The following is an 11,179-nucleotide window of genomic DNA, read 5'->3' on the forward strand; positions in this document are numbered from 1 at the left end:
CGCTAGCACTACAAGTCCACCAACAGCATGAAACCTCATTAGATTTTATAGACAGCGGTGGTGACAGTAAATAGCCGCACGAGAACCATGATACATACAGAAGTAGCAATATAATTAGCCTAGAAACCCAAATGGACTTGTATATTCAAGAGCAGAAGTGAAACCATAACCATGAAACTGAATCATCAATAGAAAAAGAAGCCCCTTCTTTTTCTAAGAATACTCCTAAAAGGAAGAATTGATGTACAGGCAATGTGTAAAATTTCCCCGTACTTTCATCCGAAAACTCCACATTCTCAGGATTCGTATAATTATATAACAAGTTAACAAAGAGGTATTTTGATACCAAACAAAAAACTCTCTTTAATCCGTTGCTGCATATGGAATCTTACAACAATCACCTTATACACAGATTCAAAATCAAAATATACAACAATTGGATGGGAACTATAAATACTTTCCATACATAAAATGAACGAGCTAAAGCTCTGTCAGCCAAGATATCATTACCAACAATAACAAGACATCATCTTTGCTCTATTACATCATACCCTGTAATCTAGAGATCCCCAAAAGGGAGATTACGCATAAACAAGCAGAATTCTTTCCACTTATTGCAAATAAATGTTCTTTTTGCTCTTTCAAATCATAAAATAAATACGCATGCACATCCCATACATGCAAAGAATGATCTAGTTTACCTTGTAAATAATATAGTACAGAATTCTAAAAACTCATGCTGCCGCAGACTGCTTATCCTCGGGATCTTCAAGATTTAGAGCTTGAAGCAACTTCGGCCATGATTCTGGAATTCCACCTGGAAGATCAAACTCTAATAGCTTGCCACGTCTACGGTAGAACTCCTCCACAGGTCGACTCTGCAGGTTCCAGATAATTCACCAAGCATGTTACCCATTGAACCAAAAATGTAGATTACTTAATATTCTGATCGAAAATGTGCCATGTAGCTAAGTGCATCGCACATTAAAAGTAAACGGAAAGACATCTCTTATATAGTTTAGTTGTCTAGCCTTAATAGCGCATATTTCAAAATGTTGGAATACATAAAAGTGGCCTTAAGTAATATTCAAGTACATCCCTAAAGAATGAAGAACTAAAAAGCATCATGGAACAATGGAGATTGGAGAATACCTTCTCATTATATATGCGAAGTCGCTCTCTAACAACTTCTTCTTTGTCATCAGAACGAGTGATAAGCTTTGATGCACAATGTGGTGGGGGAAGAAGTGGACCCATGTACATTCCAGGGTTCCCATTTTCACCCTTGATGTCAATACAGGCAACGTTGTAGTTTCCTCCACATTCACTACATATTCTTCTTCCGAGGCATTTTGCAAGCAATGCCTCCTCTCGAAGCTTTAGGTTAATCACCAAGTCAATGTCAGTCACTCCCTCCAATATTTCCTGGGAGGAAACAACCAAAACACAAACAAATATATACAGGTTGGATCTCGGAGGCACAAAAAGGGAAGAAACAATGGGACTAGAGAATGATATTTCCAAAATCTAATATGCCTTGGCCAATGGTGTTTTACCATCAGAAGTTACTAGTCAAGCATGTTCAATAATCCAAAGGTTTACTTCATGGCATCCACAGAATTCAGGATATGTTGACTAAATATATGTATTTTTCCTATAATACCACCAAAGTTTTAGGTTTAGATGAAGCCACTTTAAGCCTACTTAACTTGTTGCTAACAAACAATTAAGGAAAATATGAAGACAATTGAACAGTACATTACAACACAGTTACTGGCGCAGCCATTAAAATTAGCGAATAATTGTGGGAAAAATAGTGCCGATAGCAGTACATCGGGAATATTTTTGTATTTGTTTACTTGAAGACAGACAATTAAGTGTTGCAATTGATTAATTTGACCACAGCATCCATATATTAGCAGAAAAATCACTCATTTGCAATTTTTGTCAGTCAGTTCTTGACATTTAAACTATATTCAGCAAACTAGCATATAGATAGACAAGTTAATTTTCAATATCTCAGAAGTTGATCCCAGGAAGTACCGACCGCCTGTCTTACAGTTCGAGGAAAACCATCAAGAATAAACCCAGCTTCACCCTTAGCTTCTCCAGCTTCAAGACGCTTGGACAATAAATTTATTATAATTTCATCAGAAACTAACTTTCCCTGACTAACAATCTCATCGAGCTGCAAAACAGGAAGAATAAATACATGTTAACAGAACCCAGAAAAGAAAATGAAAAACAGCATGGAACCTCAAATTGCTGGTTTTTGAACCTGAAAAGCATCAACTCAATCCATCATTGCCATGCAAAGATACGGTTTAATCACATTATACATAGCCTAAAGATTTTATTGGTCCACTAAATACACAATGCATCCTACAGATAGTGCTAAAATGAAGTTGAAATTATCATTTTGGATTGTAGGAGCTAAATTTCACATTTATTAAAGCCAGGTTAGATTTTAGGTTTAGCTAAGACACTTGGGTCCTGTTTAGTAAGGTTCGGCAACTGAAGCTTAAAAGGTATCGCACTAAATTTTTTTTTTTTGATAAACAAGAATTAATATGGCTTGAAAGCAAAATCAATTTGATTCCCAACTAATTAAAATAAAAACTTATGATATCTTAATTATTTTTGTCAAAATTATTACTTAAAAACAATATTTACTGCACATTATTAACTTAACTTTTATTTCAGCTTACTTTAACTTAAAACTGCAGTGCCAAGGATTGCCTTACTCGGGACCTACCTTCCCTCTAAGTTTAGAAGCTCCAACAACTTTAACTAACTAAATTGAATTATGATTAGCAATTTCAGTCAATCTTTTTTTTTTTTGTGTCAATTGGAATATATCATTTCATTTGTGAAGAACTTGCACATAATCAAATAACTAACTCAATTGGGAGAAAGAGACCTGAGAGGAGAGTGGGCCCGAGGAAGCGAGCTCGTCGCGAACGAGATCACCGGTGGCGATGTGAGGAACTCCCAACAAATTCGACAGCCTAGAAGCATAAGTACCTTTGCCCACGCCTGGGCAGCCCAGAAAAACCCACTGGACATGTTTGCCCTCGCCCTTCCCCTCTTTCTTCTTCTTACTATTATTATTATTAAGCGGCAGCGCCGCCGCTGCTCCTGCTTTTGCTTTGGGGTCGATTCCGGTATTTTCACAAGAAGTTGAGAGCGCACGAGACAGGAATATTAGTGTCTGCAAAGACGTCGTCGTTGTCGTCGCCGCCGTAGAGCCTCTCGCTCTCCAAACACGGCTTAATACCGACATGTCGTATTCTCCACTGTGAGAGAGAGAGAGAAAGAGAGAGAGAGAGAGAGATGGCGGTGATTTTGAATGGGTCTCTTCTTGACCCAGAAGAGGAAGCTTCGGTTTGGATTTGAAATTTTGAAGGTCTCTGGTTTGATTTTTATTTATTTATTTATTTTAAGTTTTTTGGTATTTTGGCCTTGGGTCCTTCGAGCGAGGAGCGGAGTAGAGACACGTGAATCGAAATCGACGTTTGAATTTGCCCACGAGCGCTTTAATTTTTCAATTTCCAATTTGTTCTAGAGGATCTTCTTTCTTTGATTCTTTCTTCTCAACTTGACAGCTTCTGTTCTGTACTTTCAACGCAAGCTTTTGGTTAGGGCAAGGCTCATTGACTACGTTTGTACAAGTCATTTGTCGAAGGCCACAACGGTGTGAAATCCGCTAATTATAGTAGTGCGTGAGTCAAAGGGCAATCAGCAGCCAACAATATTCCCAGTGAATATTCGTTCATCTTTCGGCCCAGCTGGCTGACTCCATACCGAATGAATCCGCCTACATCAACTTAGGCATCGGCTATCGCCTACCCCCGTCACATTCGCATTTTTTGGTTAAGGTTATTGGTAACAACATCACATCTTTTTTGTCTTACGCTTGTTGGTACAACCTAAAAGAAGAATGAAAATTGTTACTAATAACAAAAATTGTGACAGGTGCTGCAAACACCCTACGGGTACTTACTACAAAAAGAAATCAACAGTTGATAATCTTATCATTTACCAGGTCAAATTACAGATGCTATCTATCAATCAATGAAGTGAAACATATCAATGAATGAGCTGGGTGAATTTTCCATCCCATCTGTTCTTCCAATCAAACCTTTTAGAACAATTTATAAATCAAATCAGGACTTAAAAGGGAACAATCATCGATTTTTAATTAACGATCCCAGATCAGATGGTGGGTCGGGTTCGGGTGTGGGTGTGGGCGTGTTTTTTTGTGTGTGTGTGTGGGGGTGGGGGGGGGGGGGTGAGGAAAAGACAAAAAACACAGCGAAAGCCCAGATAAAACAACTAAATCACATCAGAAAATGTGTTAGAAAAAAAAAAAAAACCCTTACAAACAATACTACCCTCATTTGATTTGATGGTTACAAAACATTGATAACTGAAGATTAAAAATACACACTAAACTACACGTGCGGTAGTACAACGGGCATTCTTTGGCTACATATGATCGGGCCGCCCATCATCGTCACTCATTCCATCACCAGCATGCCTGCAACCAAAATCCCGCTTGAAAATTAAAAAAAAAAAGTTTATGTCGAACCCTTGCAAAAACATATAATGATCAATAATTGTTGAGGTTATCATGGACAAAACAGACAAGGAAACCATATATAAGAAAGCAAGCAGATGGTAGCACTGATGTTAAATTACGACACCAACTGGAGAACCATCTTGATAGGGCATCTAAACCCAACCACCTCCTTGCCCTAAGGTTAGGATTTCGCTACAAGTTAGCGATTACAGGCCACGAATATTACAAAATCCACTTTAAAAAGTAAACCTATAAAGACCTGCAACCCATATAAGCTACACCTATGCACTTTCATGAGCCTTGCCTGTGTGGTAGCAAGCAAATGGAGCAATTCAACTTGTGAAACTAACCCTGCTAGCAAGACTACGCTAAACTATCTGTCAGAAGATCCTTAAGCTCACAGCCCTGGAAGAACTAACGATTAATTAAATAAATAAATAATATCAGAATGAAAATTTTGGATCAGAGTGAGTGAAATACATACCGCCAAGACGTAGTTAGGTTTCGAGCTTTTCTGTCCAACTGAAGGTTTTCCAATGCAGCTGATGCTCGGACTACATCATCTGAAAGCTCATCGCTGTCATATCTCCAATTGTACTCATCTTTCCTGTAAGCAGACATGGAAGACCCTGCTGCTCTCCTATCTAAGAGGCAAAAAGAATTACATTAATAAACAGCAAGCAACCAGAATATAGAACAGATAATACACTAAAATTAAGAATTTACCAGAAGCCTGGGAAGCAGGAATCGGCCTATTAGATGTGTTCCAACAAAACAAAACATGTCAATTATACACATATAAAAGGCATTAAAAAGAGGGAAAAACTGAAAAACAAAAGTAAAAGAAATGAAAAAATGGGAAAAGGAGAGGTTTTGTCCAGCACCTTCCCAATGGAGGTAAGCCCCCAGCAACAGAAGAGGACGAAGGTCTCCGTGCGTTCCTTGACTCAAAATGGGACATGGACTCGGAGTCAGGTTGTCTCCTTCCAGTAATCCTTGCTTGGGAGGAATTCTGCGAAAACATAATGTTTATTCACGCCTTATTGCAAGGAAATACTCGAAAAGTGGAAAAGATCTCATTATGAAGTAAGATAACATGGCATAGGTCATAATCCCATAACAAGATATTATTCATTATAATTCATGCTTGCATGCAGTCTAAACATTGCAGTTCTACAAAGCCACACCTGCTCTAGAGGGAAATCATATATAATACATTCCAACTAAACTTTGTGAAAAATTTTAAAACAAGCTTCGAATCATATGTAACATTCCAACTAAACTTTGTGAAAAAACGTAGAAGGAGCTTTATTTCCCTGGATTTTCATAACATGAAAACAAGCAATATAAAATGCAAGAACAGGCAAATAGTGAAGGTTTCTTATTATCTAATGAGTCTGCTAACCCAACTACCATACTTCCAGAGTTATAACAAAATTTTAACAGGGTAATATATAGCATATGGCCAGCCTCAAATTTTGCACTCAGCAATGTTTGCAGCATTTCACTAGAACAGAAAGCATTTACTGCTCAGCATAATATCTCAAACTCAAACCGAACACGCTTTTATAAAAAACAACACATATTCATACAGTAATCAAGAGGCACATAGCACATATAACGTGTAGATGAAACCAATCCAATGAGTAAATGAAACCCAAATGATAAAGATACCATCATAATGTAAGGCTTCAAATTTCAGGACAAGTTCCATGATATCTGAAGCTTGGAGAATCTAGAACAAGAAAAGGATCTGATACCATACCTCAAACTTCAAGAATCCTTCAAGAACATCCAACAGCAAAGGAGCACTATCACCATTTTTATTAAGATCGTAACCATTCTTGCTACTAAACTCTTTCAATTCAGCTTTCCAAGCATCTTTTTGCTGCAATGTGACCAATCAACCAAACATAAGCAACTTAACAAGAACTTATTGTTAAAAAGTAAGCGTAATTAAGTCTATAGATTGAAAGTTACTTAATTACCAAATTACACTCTGGCAGATATACTTTCATTGTGTGGTTTAGTTGAGCCCAGTCTAAGTACTCACATATTAAAGCAGTTAGCAGCCTTCCTGCACTTCGAAAGTCATATATGCAAAGAAAATTAGACAATGGCAGGAAGATGTAAAAAAGAAATAAGATCTTGATGCACTCTCAACATCATAACTGCACAGAAGCACGCATGCTCATATATATAAATAACCACTGCAATATTTAAGTGCTTTAACAACAATTTAAATTATTTAATGCTAAGTACAAACAAAATCAATGGAGAACTGACATGAAAGAGCATTAGACATGTCAAAGAAGTACAATCTAGTTAGATACTTGTCTAATGCAGTTGGTGAAGCCTCAATAATACTAATATTCTTGATACTGAAGTAACATCCAGAAGAACATGGCTATAAGAATCAGAGCAGTCCACAAGATCATCAGTTCTAGTTGTACTCAAAGACACTAGACTCTTGAAAACAGAAAATTTCAACAAAAATAATTTTAGTATCTAAATTTGCTTCTTTTTTCTTTTTCTTTTTCTTTTTTTTGGGGGGGGGGGGGGGGACTAATAAAAGGAAAGGCGAAACTGATTTGTTAATCTTATCTTTATCATTCAAGGTATACTAAGTTACTCTGGAGGTGGCCCATAACCAGCCTACTAATGAATGCAACAAAGGAAATGAAGGTTTAAACACTAAATTAAAAAGAATATTAGTAACCAGAAACCCAAACAAACAGCAAACCAATAAGAGCAGAGAATAATTCCCAGCCTAAGAAGGGAAACTCTTTCAACTGTGAAATATAGAGACCAATATTCATTTTAACGAGGTGACCTGAAGGAGAGGCATGAAGTTGTTTGGCACGATCATTGCAGCTACCCAATAATGCAGGAGGCAGACCTTCATCTTTCTCAATTACGCGATCCTCCTCTTCAATTGCCTCAAAGACACTGGCCCTGAGTTCAGCCTAGGAAACAGACCGATTTGAGTCAGTTAAAAAGGCACAAAAATTGAATTAAAGGGAAAGACTTTGCTACAATTAGCAATATTCACCGAACAGCAAGAAAACCCCAAAAATTCAAATGAGCTTTAATTATCTGAAAATTGAAGCGAAAAAATTAAAATTTTGGGCATAACCCCATCAATCTAGTTAGAGTTATGATCTTCAAGATAACACCAACTAGCCATAAATCCATCTAACTTTAACTTCAAAAGCCCCAATTTCTCTTCAATTTCCTATTAAGAAAATTAACCACACGACGCAGATAAGATCTAAAACACGCACAAAAATAAAAATAAAAAAATCAAAATTACTGCATTGCACCAGATCCGACGTAAAACAGAAGCTGAACTAATTTCGAATTTCTTCACTTTTTTCTAAATCAATTATTCGCGATAACTAAGGGGAAATGAAGAAGATAAAAGGGGTAGTTGGATAAATTCGTACCCGGATCTTAGCGAGGACACCTTTCTTCTCTAGCGTTCTGGTGACTAGGGTTTTGAGGTCCATCATTTCTCGCGTATAATCGTCCATTTTTGAATAAGCTCTCTCTCTCTCTCTCTCTCTCTCTCTCTCTCTCAGTTTTTGCTTCCGCTGTTTGTGTACGAGAAATTGAGACTTTGATAGAGGAGAAACCAACGAAGTACTACAGAGAGGTGCTCTGTTTGTAAAATTACTCTCCGGCAAAGGAGATGGGTGTAATTATGGGTTTTTTTTTTGTTGGTGAAATAGTGGGGTCCCCTTGATGGTTTTGTAGGTAGGATCTGCGCCGTTGAGTTGTGGGTCCACTGTTTTTAAAATTCGAATTTCGCTGGGATTAAATTAATAGATAATGTTTTGAGCCTTTGAGAATTGAGCTATCTTCCCTTACAGACCGCGGTCGCGGTCACTGTCTTTCCTTACTATTGATTGTCTATTTCGCTATGGTAACCTTAGCCACGTCTACGTACGCCCCGGCCTGGAGTAATTTCATGTGTTCAGAAATTCAATTAAAATTAATAAAATTTAACTATCTAAAAGAGCTCGAACAAGGAAATACAGTACCTTTAAGACACTTAATTAGACCTATGAATTAAATTATTTTGGGTTCTCATAAACTTAATAGTATTCTCCATTCCAAAAATATGGGTGAGTAAATGTATTTTCTTGGGTGTAGGCACAAGTCTCACCTCTGTTTACCATATGTTTTCAAGTGTTTTTTTTTAATAGGCCTCCGACAGTTGATATGAGAAAATGAATACAAACTTCTAATAGAGATCCATATTTATTTTTATTGAATTGGTGTGCAACAAGATACTTATCGACGTTCAATTTTAACGAGATTATCAGATTCAGAATACAGCCCCGCCAATAAAAACTCAAAACATGCCCTATCATAGACACTTAGTTAAAAATTTTAATATATATAACTAAAATTATAACATCAATAAGATATTCTAAGTGCTAAAAAAATGAAAAAGATTTATGTAATATTTTTGTCAAAAATACTTAATTCTATTTACTTTCTCAATTATCAATTGGATTTTTTTTTTGTAGAGTGGAGCCTTTTACACCCTAAAATTCTTATAACACCCCTTTTTGAATATTATTTCCTAAAATACATTTGTTTAATTGATAAAATATAAATCTATATATTAAAATTAAATATCTACTCATATAATTTTATCCAAAAAAATTTCTTTTCAAATTGCATACTAATCATAAAACATTATATTTATCTTAAATTTTTTCTTATATATATTTTCAATCTTCATAACTCTAAACTCTTATAATTTTCTCCACTAAGTCTTTACTGACATAATATATCAATATGTATGCTTAAGTAGGTTATGCAGAATCGTTGTTGCCTGATGGGAGTAGGTGTGAAAAATATGTTAGAAGCATAATTTATCTAACTATAATTAAAATTTCATTAAAATAAGAAATTAATTAATTTGTATTAGGTTATTTCAGTGATTTCAATAAAAAGGGGGTTTTAAAAGAGATTTCGAGGGATGTTAACGCCAATAGTGAATAGAGCTCAACAGAGTCGTTGAATTGTTAAAGCTTGACCCACTTGGGAAACACTGCAACTGGGTTCTCCTTTCATAATCTTATAGAGCCTTTTGTACCCCCATTTCCAAAATTTCAATTTTATTTCTTGTGAAATTACCAAATGGAACAAGTTAGGGCATGTTCGGTATTGTTTATGAATTTGTATTTTTTTAAAAACGGAAATGAGAATGAAATCGTGTTTTGCAGTTGCTATATTTTGAATTTCAGTATGCATTTGGTGTCATTTTCTATATCCTATATTTTAAAACTGAAAACAGTAATATGCATTCGATAGACATAACTAAAAATGATAAAAACAGATAATATGTTTTCAGTAGTATTGTTTTCAAAAATAGTTTTCACTAAACATTTAAATCATACTTATAGTTAAAAAGTAATTGTTTAACTAATTTGAGTAAATTTTTAAGTAATTTGAGTAATTATTTTTTAGAGCATGTAAATATGATATTGTTGTCTTACCATTGTCATTGCCATGGTAGTGGTTTCATTGCAAATTCCATTTTGTTGATGATGCACATTTTGAGTTTGTTGTCAACTGTCACTCTAAAAATGTCATTTTATCAGAGAGAAAATTGACATGACTTAAAAGTGTTTGATTTTCTCCCAGATATAAGAGTGCTTAATTATAATATATCTCAGTGAGTCCAAGGTCGATCCACAGAAAAAGAATTTAATTTGTTTACTTAAGTTTATCCAAATAAAAATAAAATTTATAAATATGTAATTTACTTAAGAAAAAGTATAAAATTGAATTAGTTAGGGTTATGGATCCACTCTTGGTAATAAATACAATTTAACAAATTCTTTTTATTTTTATTTTATTTCCCAAAAGATTAATTGTATAAATTAAAATTATTTTCCCATTTATTTTATTGTGGATTAAGAATTTAATGTGCCAAAACTTAATTTGTCTACACTAAATCAAAATACCAATTTTCCATATTTTATACTAAGATGTTAAGAATTTATTGTGCCAAATTTCCATTTTTGTCTACACTAAATCAAAATTTCAAAATATAAAATATGGATAAAATTAAATAGAAAATAATTTAATTTATAAAATTAAAAATAGAATTTGATTTAACCATATTTTTTTACTAAAAATTTCACTTTCCCTTAACTATAAATATTTAGTTAAACATTTTTGAAATAAAGGAAATTATTAAAATTGAAAAAAAAATAATTAAAAAAAAGTAATTTGAAAATTGAAATAAAACTAATTTATTGATTGAAAATATATTACAAAGAAATATGAAAAGAAAAAATTGGGGGGAAAGAAGAGAAGAGAAGGTGTGAAGAGGTGTGTTCACCCCCTCTCTATTTATACTAATACATGGTAAATCTACACCACACAAATAAAAAAAATCTAATTAGATCTTACCCTTACATTTGTCCCAATAATAATCTCACTAATAAAACATAAATCTAACTTAATCCACACAAGTATATCCAACAAATTCCACTAACAATTACCATATCTAACATGATAAAAACTTATAATTTTATAATTACCACATTTACCATGGTAAAAATATAAAAATTT

General features: G+C 34.5%; 2 protein-coding genes across 2 annotated transcripts; both read right to left on the bottom strand.

Moving 5' to 3' along the window:
• Nucleotides 1–436: 436 nt before the first annotated feature.
• LOC102630068 (probable adenylate kinase 6, chloroplastic) lies at nucleotides 437–3,780 on the bottom strand. Its single transcript, XM_006485895.3, has 4 exons — nucleotides 2,921–3,780; nucleotides 2,048–2,188; nucleotides 1,153–1,425; nucleotides 437–878 (listed from the first exon to the last, which is right to left on the bottom strand). The coding sequence occupies exons 1-4, from the start codon at nucleotides 3,281–3,283 to the stop codon at nucleotides 735–737; spliced, it is 921 nt and encodes a 306-aa protein (XP_006485958.1). The 5' UTR covers nucleotides 3,284–3,780; the 3' UTR covers nucleotides 437–734.
• A 530-nt stretch (nucleotides 3,781–4,310) lies between these two features.
• Nucleotides 4,311–8,296, bottom strand: LOC102629779 (protein TONNEAU 1a). Its single transcript, XM_006485894.4, has 8 exons — nucleotides 8,029–8,296; nucleotides 7,416–7,548; nucleotides 6,571–6,659; nucleotides 6,348–6,470; nucleotides 5,467–5,594; nucleotides 5,309–5,334; nucleotides 5,067–5,226; nucleotides 4,311–4,540 (listed from the first exon to the last, which is right to left on the bottom strand). Exons 1-8 carry the CDS (start codon nucleotides 8,113–8,115, stop codon nucleotides 4,489–4,491), a joined length of 798 nt encoding a protein of 265 aa, XP_006485957.1. The 5' UTR covers nucleotides 8,116–8,296; the 3' UTR covers nucleotides 4,311–4,488.
• Between the last annotated feature and the right edge of the window lie 2,883 nt (nucleotides 8,297–11,179).

Source organism: Citrus sinensis, chromosome 4 (genome assembly GCF_022201045.2).
Source record: "Citrus sinensis cultivar Valencia sweet orange chromosome 4, DVS_A1.0, whole genome shotgun sequence".
Taxonomy (NCBI): Eukaryota; Viridiplantae; Streptophyta; class Magnoliopsida; order Sapindales; family Rutaceae; genus Citrus; species Citrus sinensis.